General features: G+C 34.3%; 1 protein-coding gene across 2 annotated transcripts in view; it reads right to left on the bottom strand.

The window, feature by feature from the left end:
* SPINK5 (serine peptidase inhibitor Kazal type 5) overlaps positions 1-18646 on the bottom strand; it is a 76211-nt gene that overhangs the window by 53455 nt on the left and 4110 nt on the right. For both annotated transcript variants that reach the window (XM_057307310.1, XM_044384022.3), the window contains exons 3-4: positions 16955-17082; positions 15211-15283 (exon numbers count right to left, since the gene is read on the bottom strand). In XM_057307310.1, the coding sequence (XP_057163293.1) occupies positions 15211-15283; positions 16955-17082 (201 nt within the window). The remainder of the gene's footprint in view (positions 1-15210; positions 15284-16954; positions 17083-18646) is intronic.

The following is an 18646-nucleotide window of genomic DNA, read 5'->3' as shown; positions in this document are numbered from 1 at the left end:
CTCTACAGAGTGGTAATGAAATCTAGTACATAATGGATAGGAAAGCTCTCTTTGAACTCTAAGCTGCAATAAAGTTTTTATTATTATAGACTAGAGTAGTGATCAGGAGCCAGATTGCTGGGTTCATAATTCTAACTCGGCCACATACTGGCTGTCTGATGTGGGAGTCACTTAACCCCTCTGTGCTTGAGTGTCCTTATTTGCAAAATGTGTACAATATTATTAACCTCTAAGCATTTTAAAGAGGTTTCGGTGTACAAACACATGCACAGCATTTACAATGGCACATAGCATATTATAACCACTTACTGTTGTTATTGTTATTTTAAACATTTTCTCTGCTGACTATCAAGCCAATCATGAAACATGTTTTGGGGATGATGGAAGAAATTCCCAAATCTCAGCTCAAATAATAGGACACATACTTAGGGACATACCTCTATGGTGAGGAAAACAACTACACTAAGTGGTAACTGGAGACTAGGGTTTGATTCTCACATCCGCCACCCACTCACTCCACCTCTTTGAACCTTACTTTACTTATCTGGCAAATGGAAATTCACACCCCATCTGTACTACAGATTTGTGGTGAGCCTCGAATGGATACTTAGGAAACCTTATTTGGCAACACTATTGTGACATGAGCTAACTAAAGAAGACCTAGACTTAACTTGAATTTAATTTCTATCTAAAAAGCAAAGAATGACACTGGAGAATTTTTTAGTTATATCGCACGATGAAATAAATTTTTGATGTTACTGTCATAACAAAAATATTTTAAATATAGATATGGAACACTTAGATTATAGACCTGTGACCTAATATGTTACACAATAGAACGAATAAAAGAACAGTGGATACAAATACATAGTCAATTTGTGAACCAAAAGGTTACATTGAGGAATACTTCCAAAAGACAATAAAAAAGGAAAAAGAATTTAAAATAGAAAAAAAAAAAAGCTATGGAACATAACCCACTATTCATGTCATCTGTTTGGGAAGAAGTTAAAATAGAGTGGAGATAAGTAATGGTTATATGTGTTATTTCATTTATTCGGCTGTTCATTTGTTCCTCAAAATCCACTATACATTTGCTAGGCTCTGGCCTTCTACTAGACTAAGACACTGCCAAAAAAAAAAAAAAATTGGAATATGTGCTTTAAGGAACTTACATTCTGATGAGAAGGTAAAGACCATAAATACGATAATTTTAAATTAAAATAGATGCTATTAAAAATAATCTGAACAATAACTAGAATGGTGGCTATTTTAAATACAGTATCAAAAAAGATCTCTCTGTAAAGGCAACATTCGAGGTGAAATGGGATTAATGAGGAGAAGCCAGCCACTAGAGATCTGAGGGAAGGACACTCCAGGCATAGCGAAATGCAACTGCAAAGGATTTGTGATAGAAACTAGACTGTCCTGTTTAAGGGGCACAAAGAAGTGTGGCTGAAGCATAAGGGAAAAGCAGGAGAGTTGCTGGTTTTCTCTCTAAGGTCATTTCTGGAGAAACTAACGAAGCATGGGTGATATGGATTGATTTTATTAACTCGGGACAATCACTGCTATCCCCCTTCACCAGCAAAAGCAACAGCAGCATACTAGGTCACAGGTGTTGGAAGGGTGATGACAGGGCAGATAAAAAGCCCAGCTGTGAGGTGATGAGAACAGGTGTGGGTATTTACTACTCCACCCCCACCTCCCCCTCCAAACTCCAAGGGCTAGTAGGTCACAACCTACGGAGGACACCTCTTCCTAATGCGAACAGTTTCTGAGAGCTTACAGATGGATTCCCAGCCTGGTGGAGTGACAACAAACTGGAGGGGCAACTCTGGTTCCAGAACCTTCTGATCTAGGCTTTATCCCTTTTCCTCTCCTTACACTCACCAGGAGAGGCAGAGACTGAGTGTAGCCTTGAACACCATCTCACTCACTGCAGCAGAAAAAAATAACTAAAGCTATTATGGAATCTTAGAGTAAAAATACCTGTATATGTGAAGAATAAAATAAAAGAAATATGGTAATGTGAGCAATATCCAGTATCAGCTGAAGCACAATTATTGGAATGCATAGAAAAATAATTTTTCAAGAGTATAACTATGCTTTAGAGAGATAAGAGAAAATATCTGCAACAGGAAACAAGAAAAAAAGAAGTTATAATGGGAAAAAAAGTAGAAGATTTAGACATGGAAAATATTTAAATGGTAATAAATAAAACAATAGAAAGAATAAAAGTAGGATAGGTACAAGTACCTAATAAATTTCTAAACCAGAAGATTAGATCAAGAAACTCTCAGGGAAGCAATGGTAAAGGAAAATGAATTTAAAATAGAAGAGAAAATCTAAAGAACATGGTGAATAGAATTAGAAGTCCCAAAAAGGAGGCAATCATATATAGGAAAAATATTTGAAGAAACAGGGAACATATCTAGAATCAATGAAAAATGAAAAAACAAGAGAAACAGAGAAAGAGCCATAGCAACTCAAAGAATCTGGTCAATAACAAATTAGAGAAATTTAGGGATTTTTAATCAAATAAAAGCAAGCTAACATATGTTAGGGGAGAAGATACAGACATTAACAATAAACAAAGACATTAGTAATAGTGATGATATATACTTATAAATATGGATATTTGGTTAAGGGGAGTCATATTAAGAGCAAAAATAGATATGCAACCTTTAATTCATCATCAAAGAAAAGCTGGAAGGAAGAAACTACTTTTAAAATAATTTTTTTAAAAGTCTGGTAACTGAAAATATGAAAAATTGGGAGAACCAAGTCTTAGTACAACAGAAAACAATCTGTAAATGAGCTAAACACACAAATTAAAATACAATTTGTGGTCAGAATTGAAAAACAGGATCAAACCAGGTATGGATGATAAGAGAAAATTAAAATTAAAGAGCACACAGATATTAAAACAATAGGATAAGAAAAGATACAAGGTAAAAATGAATAAGGAGAAAGCAGATGCAGTAATATTAATACTAAAAATAGAGAATTCAGCCCAAAATGCTTCATAAGGGACAAAGGACAGTAAATAAAGTAAAAGGAAAAACAGAACATGAAGGTATAATAATCAGTGGGCATACATTCACTTAATAGTACAGGCTCTACCTCCGTCAGACTGCAACCAAAAAAATGTGATCGATAAATCAGTAACTGGACTTAGGGATTTTAGCATATACTTCTCAGAAATTGATAGATCAAGGAAAAAATTAAGATGCCTAAGCCATTAGATTTTTATAGAAAACTACATCCAAGAAACAGCAAATAAACATTTTTTTCCAAGACATAGGAAATATTTATAAAAGTGGAATATTTATTAGGCCACTAAGAAAGTCTTAGGAAATTCCAAAGGACTGATGTCAGTCATATGGCCTATGTTCTCTGCCCAAAATTCAATAAAATCAGTTAGTTTAAAATAGACAAAGTGCAACATATTTGAAAATCAAATAATGTATTACTTGGAAGGGAGGAAAATTAAGGAATGTTTAGCAAAGAGTGACAAATGGAAACACTTCAAGCACAAATCTTGAGATAGATGATCATTAATGTCTTTATAGACCCTTGTCATAGAATCTTAAAATTCTTAAATTTTAAAAACTAGGTATTTCAATCCATTACAAAATGTGCAGCAGAGCAAACATAAAGAAATAGGAATAAGTGACACCGATAACAAAAACAATAGAGAAGAGAAAAAAGCTGATATTCAGATTTCTATGACAATTGGTAAGAGAGAAGATGGAAATGAAAATACATGCAATGATCATTGTAATTAACTGTATAAAAATTGATATATACATACAACAAAAGTATATTATCAGTACCTATATGCTAAAACATCTGAAAACTAAAATAGAGATGTGGCTATAAAAAAAGTGTAAAATACCTACAGTGATTTAATAAGAAAAGATGAATAGACCAATAAGCATTAACCCAATTGATATTCCGGTCTGAGATATTCCCTCCCCAAAATGCCCAAGTACTAAAACCTTTAAAATACATTTTTCTGAACTGTTAAGAAAAAAGGAAAACTTGCATTGAGTAATAATAATTTATAAGTTATTCCAAAAATTGAGGAGGTATGTAAACTGAAAAATAATTGTAGACAGTTTTATTGAGCTTTTACTTACATACCATAAAATTCATGCATTTTAAGTGTACAATTCAATGATTTTTGGTAAATTTATGGAGTTGTACAGCCATCACCATAACCCACTTTTAAAATATTTCTGTCACCTTAAGAGTTTCCCCTGTGCCCACTTGCAGTTAATCCCAGTTCCCAGCTCTAGCCTTAGGCAGCCACAGAATTTTCTGACTATAATTTACCTTTTCTGGATATTTCTTATAAATGGAATCATAAGTATGCAATTGTTTGATTCTGGCATCTTGCAGTTTGCAAAATGTTTCTGAGGTTCATCCATGTCATTACGGTATCATTGGTAGTTTCCTTTTATTTCTGAGTAATATTTCATTCTATAAACGTAGCTCATTTTGTTTATCCATCACCAGCAGACCTTCAGATATTTAGATTGTTTCCAGTTTTGGGTTATTAAAAAGAATGCTGTTATGAATATTCACATGCATGGCTTCGTATGGACATATGTTTTCACTTCAGTGGGGTAAAGTCCTAGGTCCAAATTTGTTAGGTTATATGGTAAATTATGTTTCACTTCTCAAGAAGCTGCCAAACTGTCTTCCAATGTAGTTGCGCTCTTGAATACTCCTTCCTGTCATCTGTAAGTGTTCCAGCTTGTCCACAACCTTAACAACATTTTGTATTTTCTGTTTTTATGATTACAGCCATCCTTGTGGGTGTGTAATGGCACCTCATTGTGATTTTAATATGCATGTCCCTACATAATAAGAATGTAAAACATCTTTTTAAGTGTTCACTAGCCATTAAGATATTTTTAGTGTAATGGCTATTTCTAATTGAGTTGTCTTCTTATAATTGAGTTGCAAGAGTTCCTTATATATTGTAGATGGAAGTCTTTTACCCCATATATGAATATTTTCTCCCAGTCCATACTTGCTTTTCTATTGCCTCAATGATTTCATCTGAAGCCCAAATGTTTGTACAGGCATACTTTGGAGACACTGCAGGTTTGGTTCCAGAATACCGCAAAAGGCAAATATTGCAATATGGCAAGTCAAATGCATTTTCTGGTTTTCCAGTACATGCAAAAGTTATGTTTACACTATACTGTAGTCTATTAAGTGTGCACAGCATTATGTCTAAAAACCACGAAGTATATACCTTAATTGAAAGATACTTTCTTTGCTAAAAAATTCTAATCATCATCTGAGCTTTCAGTGAGTCTTCATCTTCTTGCTAGTCGAGGGTCTTGTCTCAATGTTGAGGGCTGTTCACTGATCGGGGTGGTTGCTGAAGGTTGGCATGGCTGTTGCAATTTCTTAAAATAAGGCAACAATCAAGTATGCCATATCGATGAACTCTTCCTTTCTTGAATAATTTCTCTGTGGCATGTGATGCGATTTGACTGCATTTTACCCACGGCAGAACTTCTTTCAAAATTGGAGTCAATCTTCTCAAACCCTGCCACTGCTTTAGCAACTAAGTTTATGGAATATTCTAAATCTTTTATTGTAATTTCAACAATCTTCACGGCATCTTCACCAAGAGTAGATTCCAGCTCAAGAGCCCACTTAAGTGACTCCTCAGGGCGCCTGAGTGGCTCAGTTGGTTAAGTGCCTGACTCTTGGTTCTGGCTCAGATCATGATCTCAGGCTCATGGGATGGAGCCTCATGTCGGCCTGTGAACTCAGTGAGAAGTCTCCTTGAGATTCTCTCTCTCTCTCTGTACCTCCCCCCCCCCACTTCCCTCCCTCAAATAAATGAATAAAAATCTTAAGAGAAAAAAAAAGAAGTGACTCCTCATATGTTCAAGTTTTATCATGAGATTGCAATAATTCAGTCACACTCAGGCTCCACTTCTAATTCTAGTTCTCTTACTATTTCCACCACATCTGTAGTTGTTCCCTCTGCTGAAGTCCTAAATCCCTCAAAGTCATCCATGAAAGTTGAAATTAACTTCTAAACTCCTGTTAATGTTGATACTGTATTTTGACCTCTTCCCATGAATCACGAATATTCATAACGGCATCTAGAATAGCGAATCCTTTCTAGAGATTTTCAATTTACTTTTCCCAAAGCCATCAGAGAAATTGCTATCTATGACACCTAGAGCCTAACTAAGTATATTTCTTAAATAATATGACTTAAAAGTAAAAATTACTCCTTGATCTATGGGCTCCAGAATGGATGTTGCATTAGAGGCCATAAAAACAACATTAATCTCATTGTTCTTCTCCACTGAAGATCACTGACCACAGATAACCATAACAAATTTAAAATAACGAAATTTTGAAATATTACGAGGATTACCAGGAGTGACACAGAGACATGAAATGAGCCACTGCTATTGGAAAAATGGCATCAATAGACTTGTTTGATGCGGGATCGCCACAAACCTTCAATCTGTAAAAAAACATCTGAGAAGCACAATAAGCAAAGTGCAATAAAATGAAGTATGCCTGCAATTTTGATGAAGTCCAACTTATTAATTTTGTATTTATGGATCATGTTTCTGGTTTCATATCTAAAAAGTCTGTCTAACCCAAATTCATGAATTTCTTCTGTTATCTTTTAGTCCAGAAATGTTATAGTTATGGCTCTTAAATTTGAGACTCCAATTCATTTTGAGTTAATTTTTGTGTATGATGTAAGGTAACAATCTAAGTTTATTTTTATGGATATTAAATTTTCCAAGCATTTGTTTATCTTGACAAGTCAGTCAAATATTTGGCCATAAATGTAAAGAATATCAATTCCATTCCACTCCACTGATCTTTATGCCTGTCCTTGCTCCAATAACATACTGTTTTGTTCACTGTCATTTTATAATACATTTTGAAGTCCATTACTATTAGGCGTCCCAACATTTCTACATAAATATTAAAATCAACTTGTCGATTTTTACCAAAAAAGAAGTCGGCCAGGATTTTTGTAGGGAATATGTTGAATTTATAGATGAATTTTGGGACAATTGCCATCTTGATGATAATTTTTGGATTGTTCATTGCTAGTATACAGAAATACAATTGAGTTTGCATTACTGATTTATATACTGAAATCTTGCTGAACTCATTTATTAGTTCTAGTTCCTCTTTATGGATTCTTAGGATTTTCTATACATAGTATCATGTCCCTACAATGAAAAACAATTACTTTCCTTCTAAGCAAAACGTCTTTAATTAAGAAATTTTGCCTTATTATATGGCTATACCCTCCAGTTCAACATTGAATAGAAGAGGTGTGTTGAATAAGAGTGGTGAGAGCAACCATTTTTGCTTTCTTCTCAATCTTAAGGTAAAAGTATTCACTCCCTAACCATTAAGTATGACGTTAGCTATAGCTTTATGATAGATATCCTTTATCAGCTGAGAAAGTTTTTATCTATTGGTAGTTTTGTGCGTGTGAGTGTGGGTGAGAAACAGAGAGAGAGAGACAGAGAGACAGAGAAACAAGAGAGAGTGTTTTTATATTGAATGAGTGTTGGGTTTTGTTAAATGCCTTTTCTGTATCTATTGGAAAAATGATATAGTTTTGTCCTTTATCAATATGGTGTACTAGATTTTCTGTTGTTAAACCAACCTTTCTTTCCTGGAATAATTCCCATTTGGTCATGGTTTTATCTTTTTGTTTTGTTGTTGTGGATTCTCGTTGCTAATATTTTTTAAACATTTTTCTGTGTATGTTTATGAGTAATATTTGTCAGTGGTCCTCTGTAGTTGTGATATCTTCTTTTGGATTTTGTATCAAAATAATACTGGCTGGTAAGTGTTACTTCTTCTATTTTCTGAATGAGTCTATAAAAGATTAATATTATTTCTTCTTTCAACGTTTGGTGGGAGTCAGCAATAAAATCTGAACTTTTCTTTCACTTAATCATGGATTCAGTTTGTTTACTTACTATACATTTATTTTGATTTTTTATTTCTTCTTGGGTCAGTTTTTAGTGATTAATGTATTTTTAGGAATTTGTCTATTTCATGTCAGTTGGCCACTTTTTTGGCACAAATTTATTCATAATATTCTATTATAATCCTTATAATTTCTCTAGGGTTATATATTGTTATCACATTTCATTCCCAATTTTGGTAATCTTTGTTTTCGCTCTCTCACTTTTTTTTTAAGATCAATTTGTCTAAAGGTTTTCCAGCATTGTTAATCTTCTCAAAGAACCAATATTTGGTTTATTAACTTTCTATTATTTCAATAGATATTTTTATTGATTTATTGATTTTATTTTATTGATTTCTGCTCTAATCTTTATTATGTCCCTCCTTCTGCTTGGTTGAGGTTTAGTTTGCTCTTCTTTTTCTAAGTTTCTTAATATAGAAGTTAAGATTATTAATTAGTGACCTTCCTTCAATTCTCTGATTTAGACATTTAAAGCTCTATACAATGCTTTAGCTAAACTCATAAGTCTCAAATTGTGTTTTTTGTATTTATTCAGTTCAAATTATATTCTAATTTCTCTCAAGATTGTTTATTTTATCCATCAGTTATTTAGAAGTATGCTGCTTCTTATTGTCCAAATATTTGGGGATTTCCCTAATTTCTACCTCTTGTTGGTTTTCGATTCAATTCTATTTTTCAGGAAACATACTTTGTATGATTTTAATTCTTTTAAACTTATTGAGATGTATTTTATATCCTAGTATTTAGTCTATTTTGTAGAATTTTTCATTGTTCCTTGAAAAAAATGTACCTTCTGCAATCATTAGGGAAACACTCTCTATATTTCAGTTAGTTCCTAGTGTCAATAGTGTCCTATATATGTCAATTTCTTTCCAGTAATTGCAATTACCAGAAACTGCAACTGCAATTTCTTTCTGGTAATTGCAATATGCCTCCTAACTTCTCACAGTCTATTACAGATTAATATTTAATTCTGGCAAAATACAGAAACTTTGCCTGAATACAGCTCTATTTCCTTTATTCTCCTTTGCACAATAGTTATCTTAAATATTTTATCTATATATCCAATAAAACAGCATTGTAATTATTGCTTTATATAATATTTTATCTTTAAAAGAAACTAGGTGAGGGGCACCTGGCTGACTCAGTCAGTAGAGCATGGGACTCTTGATCTTGGAGTCATGAGTTCAAGCCCCATGTTGGGTACAGAGATTACTTGAAAAATAAAATCTTAAAAAATTTTTAAAAAAATAAAAGAAACTAGGTGAAAATAAGGGAAATATATTTATAAAGTAGTTCATATTAACACATATATTTTTCATTTCTGGTGCTTTTCATTTCTTTCTGGAAGTCCAAGTTACCACCCAGAAGTCATTTCCTTTCAGCTAAAGGACTATCCTTATTATGACTTAAAAGACAGGTATGAAGGCAACACATTTTCTCAGATTTCATTGATTTGGAAATATCTTTATTTGACTTAATTTTTGTAGATTAATTTTGTTGGATATAGAATATTGATAGACATTTTTTTTTCTTTCAGCAATTTGAGCATGCCATTCCATTGTCCTCTGGCCTTCACTATTCTAGATGAGAAGCCAGTCATTAATTGTAACCAGTATAAAGAATGTGTTGTTTTTCTTTTGCCACTTTAAAAATTTTCTCTTGATTTCAACATTTTGATCATGATAGGCCTAAGTTTCAATCTCTTTATATTTATCCTATTTGGGACTTGCTGAAATTCTTGAAAGTAATGAGTAATTTTTTTAAATCAAATGTGATACATTTTAGGCCATTATTTCTTGAAATAATCTTTCTGTCTATTTTATCTATTTTTGCTATTTCTATTGCACATGCTTTGGCATGCTTGCTACCTCAAAGACTCTGTGACTCAATTTTTCATCAATATTTTTTTCTCTACTTCTATTATTAACTTTTACTGATCTTTCTACAAGTTTGCTAATTCTTTCTTTCTTTCTTTCTTTCTTTTTTTTAAAGATTTTATTTATTTATTTGACAGAGAGAGAGACAGCAAGAGAGGGAACACAAGCAAGGGGAGTGTGAGAGGGAGAAGCAGGCTTCCCACCGAGCAGGGAGCCCGATGCAGGGCTCGATCCCAGGACCTTGGGATCATGACCTGAGCTGAAGGCAGACGCTTAATGGCTGAGCACCCAGGAGCCCCTACTAATTCTTTCTTATGCAACCTTGAAGTTGCTTTTGAACCTCTCTACTGAGGATTATTTGAGTTATGCTTGTCAACTCCAGAATTTCTGCTTGAGATATATACCTTTGTCTACCTCCATCTCTAACTCCTGAAAATTTCTATTTGTTTATTCATTGTTACTATACTTTCCTTTAATTATTCAGATATAGTTTTCTTTAGAATTTGAATATTTTTAAAATAGCTGCTTCAAGTCTTTGTGACTAATATCCAGAGACACTCAGTGATAGATTCCATTGGCTTTTTCCCCTGAGTATGGGTCATACATTCCAGTTACTTTCCATATTTCATAATTTTTGTTCAAGATTGGAAATTCTGGATGATGATTTCACTATAAAGATTATTTTTGCTGTCTTATTGCTTATTTGCATATTTGGCTGGGCTAATTCTCTGATTTCTTGCTGTCCCATAGTTTACAGCTGTTGATGTGTCTGCTATGAAAATGTTTATAGTTTTATTGTTTTAAGACTGGCTCTCTGGGGTGCCTGGGTGGCTCAGTTGTTGGGCGTCTGCCTTTGGCTCAGGGCATGATCCCAGAGTCCTGAGATCGAGTCCCACATCAGGCTCCCATGCTGGGAGCCTGCTTCTTCCTCTCCCACTCCCCCTGCCTGTGTTCCCTCTCTCGCTGGCTGTCTCTCTCTCTGTCAAATAAATAAATAAAATCTTAAAAAAAAAATAAGACTGGCTCTCTAGGTTTTTCTTTCTGTATCTCTATAACTTAGTGGTTGGCCAATGATGAGACACAGTTTGGGCTCAAACACCTCAGGCTAGTAAGGCTTCCACTGCCTATACATAGGCCTGTATATAATGGGGAGGGCATTCAAAATGCAGGATATATTTACATCCACCCCAGCATTTGCTTTCCACTAAGGTTTTTTTCACATGTGTTTTCTTTTCTTTTCTTTTCCGGTGCAAAAAAAAATGGTCTTATTAAAGTATGGGGACAGGAAGTGGGCAGAAAGAGCTGCTTTATGTGTGTTTTCTAAGTGCGTGTGCACAGTCTTATGGTCAACTAAAACTCTGTGAATTGCTTGGTCCATCTTTGCTCTCTGCTGCCCATGTGTGAAGACCCAGCCAGAAATAGGCTTGCCTCAACCATGCTACAACTTCAGGCCACTATCCTTACTCTTAGTGAAGATCATGACATCCACTGAAAACATCTCTGGATATGATTGTTGCCCACTACTCTAAATTCCTTTAATAAAGACTGCAGTTGCTGACCCTCAGAGCCTGCCCTAAGAAGGTAAACCCTCCATACCAACCAAGCAACAGGAGTGAGATGGGAGTATCCTTAAACAAGAATATCATAGACCCTTCATTGTTTCAATGCAAAATGTAGCACTTTTTCAAGCATAAATGCTTGTCAGAGTGACATAGGCTATTGGTCAATTTCCAGAGTGTTATAATGGTTGTTTTGGTCAATTTTGTCTCAATTTATAGTTGCTTTATGGATAAAGGATTTGCTGTTCTCCTTAGTCAGCCATAGCCTTAGGTGCTACCACTCAGAGTAATTCTATATTGATTTCAAAACCAGATAAGAATAATTAAATTATAATTATAAAATATAATTTTAATTATATAGTTTTAAGTATTTTAATTATAAAAATAGTTTCAAATTTTCTAAATAAAATACTAACTATCCAAATTCAACAGTGTATTAAAATGTATTATGATTAAGTACGATTTATCCTAAGAAAAAATTAATAGTTTAACATAAGCAAATTTTCTAAATAAAAATAAGAATTAAATTATAATTACAAAATATAATTTTAATTATATAAATAGTTTTAATTATTTTAATTATAAAAATAGCTTCAAATTTTCTAAAAAAATACTACCTATCCAAATTCAACAGTGTATTAAAAATGTATTATGGTTAAGTATGATTTATCCTAAGAAAATATTAATAGTTTAACATAAGCAAATTTATCAAGAAATTTATTACATTAATAGACTGAAGGAGAAAAATCAGAAAATTATTTCAACAGTTGTAGAAAAGACATTTGATAATGATCAAAACAGATTCAGAAGATTAAGAACAGAAAGGAATTTTCTAAACTTGCTAAAGTTTATTTAAAAAACACTTACAGTAAACATACTTAATGGAGCAACTCTAGATATATTCCTTTTAATATATGAAGAGAGGGCAATCTGATGTTCATTATCACCACTACTGTTTAACTACAGAATTCTAGATCCTGGCCAATGATATAAGAAAAGAAAGAGAAATATAGGAGTGATAAAATGGAAAAGAAAGTTATAAAACACTTTTTATCTCCTATTATGCAGATAATGTGATCAACTACCAAGAAAAAAATGATAGAATTAATAGATAAACTATCAGAATTAACAGAAGATATCATAAAGCTGTTCAATGTGAGATCAACCTGTAGAAATCAACAGAATTTGTCTATACCAACAATAACCAGATAGAAATACCATAAACAACAAAATACCAAACCAAATATCAATAAAATGACTAATTTTCTAGGTATTAGCAAAAATCACAAAAATTTGTGGAGAATACTTAATCGATTTCATAAAGTACACAGAAATTACCATGAATTAATGATAAAGTATTCTGTGCTCTTGAGTTGGGCAGGTTAATATTATAAAAAGTCAATTTTACTCAATTAATTTATAAGTTCTTTGTACCCTAATCACTTTGGGTTCCCAAACTCAAGTTGGATTTTACATAAACTCAATAAACTTTTTATTTCTAATATGTGGGAAAATACATGTCTATGCATAGGTAAGTCAACTTGGAAAAAGATGAATTAACAGAAGGGGACCTGCCTTATTAGTTATTAAAGCAATGAGCTCATATGAACAAAATAGGGAACTCAGAAACACACATACGAACTTAATACCCTGCACAGTTGGCAATCTACATCAATGAGAAGTACTGAATAAATGAATCAATCAATTTAGAGAATAAAAGTTTCTACATGGACCAAATACATTAAAGATTATGAGGAACTGGACTACGGGTGATAGAAATGAAAATGGGGAAAAGAAGTCATATTTGAGAAAGACTTTGGAGACAATAGCAATGAGCGTTGGAGATGGATTGGATATTAGAATTGGAAAGTGAAAAAATGACGTACTAGTGAAGAAGAAATTGATGATGCAAGTGAGAGAGGCTGTAGGAGGAAAATTCTTGAACAGGAAGAGCACCTTATTCTGAAAGTGAGCATACAGGGTTGATTTCTGATGGGAGGAATCTAAGCAGACAAAGTAGGTAGATTTTTCTCTCTTATAGGGGAAAGTAACAACAAAAACAGTGTAATTACATGAATCCATTCAAACATAAGTAAAAATCTAAACAGAAATTACCCAAAGGGCCCACAGCCAAACATGGACTACCTTAATTTATAAGTAAGTACGTTCCTAGGTAGCAAAACAAGTAACCATAAGGACTTAAGAGGTAAAAATTATAACTCATGCAGAAAATGATAACAGAAAGGTATGTCTTAGAATTCCAAAGTTTTATTTCTTAAAAATCTTATTTGATTAAAATTCAGTAAATGTGTGCCTACATGTGAAAACATCTGAGTAGCAATATTTAGAAATAGTTTTGTTAGAATTGGTATGTGTGTGTATTTCATTTTTTTGTTTGTCATTTGCTTGTATTTTATATCTTAAAACATCACTGATCAGTTTCTCATGAAAGAAAAAGATGGGGAAGAGAGGGTGGAGAAAGAGACTAGATCTCAGTGAATGAGCCTCTCTCTAAATGTGACAACTAAAGGCAGAATTGGAACTTACCAGGAAACTTTTCTGATCTCCATAGATTTTGTACAGCATAGAAGCTGCTCTTTTTGCTCAGATAAAGGATCTGCAGTGATTGACCAATTGAATGGTGACTGTGTTATTGTTTTAAAAGTGAGACCAGCTGAGTTCAAGAATTTGGTTGAGCAGATTTACTGTGGAGGCTAAGATTCTCAGACATTCCCAAGTAACGTTGATAGGGAAAATTTTAGCTTGGTTAGACCCGGGATGTTCCAGTAATTTGGGTGTGTCTCCTCTGACTGATTGTTTTAATTATGTGTCAGGAACAGGAGGGGAGGGACAGAAAGAAGATCTGGAGTGCTATGAATAGTTGTCAGGATTCAAAGTGATAACCTCCAGCTTCATCAACAGCTTACTGTGACATAGTATAGGCCAGAAATTTCCCTCAATCTGGGTCGAGTATTCTTATTTTTTTGTAGAAATAAAAAATCTTTGTAGAAATAAAAAAATTACAAAGTGAAATCATTGTGTGGGGGCTTGCATCTGTAGAGTTTCTTTCATTTTATTCCATTTTTTATTAAAAACCTTTTTTTTTTTTACCACAGAATACTTTTCTCAAACAAATATCAGCCTGTTTTCCAAACTGCAAAATAGATGTAAATAAGCAACTCTAGTTGAGTTAGAGAAACTCTCCAGGTATCAGAAAGGACATGCAGTAGGAAGTAAAAGAATAAAAGAAAAAAAATGAATTAAATGCCTGCTAATATATGTTAAACACTATATCTGCCGTTTTAAAGTTAGTTTCTCATTTGATCCACATTCCAGTTCACAGATGAAAAAATTGAGACCCCAGAGATACATAAATTACCCAAGTGACAGACAGTAAGAATTCTGACATTTGGAATTAGTTCTGATAGTTCCATGAAGGTTCTTACTGAAGCTGAGACAGGACAGGAGGAATGAGCAATGGCCATGGAAGGCAGATATCACGCTCACTTACTCCACCTCTTAGCGTCTGTCAGTGCCCAGAGTGTTTTCTGAGAGTTGGGTCATGGGTTGGGCATATGGACAAGATGTACCAGAGATTTAGCCCACCCCTGGACTAAGCCATGTTCCCTCCCTTCTAAGTAGTTGGCTTCACAATAGGTATGACCTAGTAATTAGGAAATAAACAAATAGCTCTAAATAGAGTCAAACATAATCTTGAAAGCAATTACGACAAGTTGACTTCAAATAATCTCACCTTTTCTGGGGCAGTGGCCCGGGAGGCTCTCGTTAAATAGCCGGCCCTTCTCTGGGATTTTGCTTCTTTTTCCCTGGAGAACAGCAGGGAGTAACATAGCTTAGACACGCTTTCACAATTTGGGGGATAATAGCATGCACGTCAATCTTAATTTTGACTCTTTTCCTCAGCTCAATCTAGTATATCAGATGTGGAGGTAGGTATGTGCAGAAATTGGCTAAGCGACCATCAACCTCTCCTCAATGCTGAAAAATATCTCAGACATGACTCTACAGGAGGTGAGAATCTCTACCTTTAACCGCACAATCAACAGACTCCCCCCGCCCCCCGACCCCTTTAAATGCTTCCAACATCCAGGTGGTCACCAACTCTAAAAGCCATCTTTGCCATCGTTGGAACAGTCTCTTTGAAATACCATATTCACACGGAACCAAAATCTATCTGCCTTTTTTGATTTTGGTTCTAAACTGTAAGGTCCCATAGAGCAAATTCAGAAATTTAAGGATAGCTTCTAGCCTTGTACATCTCCTTTCCAGTTTAAGAAACCAAGTTTATTCCAACATAATTTAAATAGGTAATAAAAACAATAATTGAATGAGTGATTTCAACGAGATAAATAACTTGCCTTGTATGTCTCAAGGCATTTCATTTTTGTTTTAAATTATTTTTCAGTAAATGTACTATATTCATAGTTTCAGTCTCCTATCAAGACATCCTATATAACAAGAAGGAAGCTTTATAGTAAATAATACATCTGGTGGTTTACATTCAACTTTCAAGAGAATAAGAAGAAACTGCTCAGCTTCCCTGAGTCTCCCCCATCCCCACCCCCTAAATCTTCCCTTCCTCCTCCCTCTTCCACAATTTCTTCACTAGGAGCAGCATGTGTGATCGCAGCTTCATTATCCCAATATTATTGACTATGTCAAATTAAATCCCCTGAGACATACCATCTGGCATTTAAAAAGCTAATTATAATAACATAATTATCTTGAATGGATAAGCTAAGTATTGGCTTGGTATCAGTGTTAGGTTTTGATGGTGGTCAGAAAGTAAAGATGACCTCCTTGTTCAAAAACAGATTAGAACACTTTGATTTGAGGATTTTCAATTGATAACAAGCCTTCTTTCACCTTTGGGTGTCATTGAAGAGAAGGAAATTAAGCTAAGAAGCATTGCATAGATGTCAGTAAACCTCCAGGACACTCACCCTTCCTGAGCTGCCAGGAGGTGGAAGCTAAAATCAGTTCTTCAGACCATGTCATCCTAGTGTAATCCAAAATGTCTAAAGACACTGGCAGCTCACAGGATCAGGGTGTGTCCCGCTTAAGTCTTTCTACTGGTTGGCTGCCAGAAGGTGAGTTTGGCATCATTCCCAGGGGGCTTTCCTCAGTCCGAGGGTACAACAGAGTCAGGGCTTAACAGACCCAAGAATTCTTTTTTCCCAGAGTCAGGAAACTCAGATTGGAACTACTTCCTCAAAAGACTAAGTGCTACGTAAGGTATTAACCCTGGGCCCTCTGGACCCTCTGGAATGCTTCGGAATACCATTTCAGTGATTGTTAAAATCTTTTCAGATAGGTGGCACTTATCCAAATTCACCTGATGAAAGGTGTCAGAATGATCTGCTAAGCTTTTTTATTTATTAACCTTTAAGATTTAGAAAAATATATTTGACAGAAGATAAAAAGAATACATTTACTAGTCCAGAGAATAGCTGGACTTAAAGGGGAATTTTACTCACAGTATCATTTTGCACGTGGCACATCTATTGATGAAGGCTATTCCATTCGGGCTTTGAAAAAGTTTTTTATCTTGGGAACAAAATAATTTTCCATTTTTCATCAATGCCCGATACTCATCGCATGTTACCTAAGGAAAAGATGAAAAAAAGCATGTTTACTGAGATCTCATTAAAGCAAGACTTTACATTCCAAGAACTTCCTTGAGCAATATTATTTAAAGACCAATACCTGCTTTGTATAGAAGCCATTCACTCAATCGACACAAATAACACAAACAAAAGCAATGATTGGATTGTCTGCTGGAGCTTCCAAATCTACATAATAAGCTTTCTTCCAAAACAATTAGTGAAATGGAAAGACCTGCCTTATATTTCAGGTTTGTCATTTACAAGCCCAATAGTCCTAGCAAATTAACTTCTCCATGGCTAACTTATCCTATCTGTAAAAATAGAGGATATAATTTCATAGGTTCCATAAGTATTGTGAGGTTTAAATATTATAAGTACGTAAAACTTTCAAAGTACCTGACACATAGTAGATAATCAATAGTGACATTATCCTCCTCCCCTCTTCTTTGTCTCTTTTTTATTATTGTTGTGATTATTATTATTGGAATATGACACACATAAAATACCTACTGCACAGCAGGTCAATAACAATGGCTGTCAAAAGGAACACAAAATGATTGCTGAAAAGGTTAATTCAATATATTTTATGGAAGGCTTGCTATCTGTCAACTCTTAAAATCAATGGTGCATTTGCACTATCTCACTAAGTACTGATTTAATATGTTATACTCCCTATTAGAAAATCCAGTGGGCCTTTAGAGCAGGCCTTTGGAATCTAAGTTCTGTGGTTTCTCGGTTTTCGATTTTGCCAAAAAAAAAAAAAGGGGGGGTAACAGGTGATCGGCACCCATAACAGGGTGATGGGCACGAGATGTAATGAGCTCTGGTTGTTATATACAACTAATGAATCACTGAACTCTATCTCTGAGACTAATAATATACTGTATGTTAATTGACTGAATTAAAAGAAAAGAATTCTGTTCAGCCTCCTATATCTTTAAAATAATCATTAAATCAGTCAACAAAAGCTCATTATGGTATTAATTTACTTTGCTAGGTGTCACAGATATAGCTAGGTGCATGGATATAGCAATAAGCCGGAAGCACCCTTGCCTAAACTGTGCTTACCGCCGAATGGATAATAATGTACTTCACCTAGCCTCTTAAACATGGGAGGCCATTGGTAGCACTTGCAGAATGATTAATGGTGAAGAAAAATAAATAAATAATATCAGAGACTAGCCCTGGGAAATTTTGCCAATGGTAACCTAAAAAATATCTCTAAAATTATTATCACCACCCAGTGATCTTATCTGAGTAGCACAGCAATAATTTCTGGCAACAGACTGACGACTGGGCCTCTTGATGCTACAGTATCTTATGCCAACTTCGCAAGTTACTGCTTAGATTGCTGGATATAACTGATTCTAGAAAGTCTAGATAAAACTTTGTGTTAGAATCAGAGAAGAGCCTGGTGTGGATAGGCTGGTGATGGGTATTAAGGAGGGCACGTACTGCATGGTGCACTGGGTGTTATACGCAAGTAACGAATCATGGAACTTTACATCAGAAACCAGGGATGTACTGTATGGTGACTAACATAATATAATAAAAAAATATTAT

This window comes from Ursus arctos, unplaced genomic scaffold (genome assembly GCF_023065955.2).
Source record: "Ursus arctos isolate Adak ecotype North America unplaced genomic scaffold, UrsArc2.0 scaffold_5, whole genome shotgun sequence".
Lineage (NCBI taxonomy): Eukaryota > Metazoa > Chordata > Mammalia > Carnivora > Ursidae > Ursus > Ursus arctos.
Note: the sequence above shows the minus strand (reverse complement) of the source record. Positions and strands in the feature narration are given on the sequence as shown.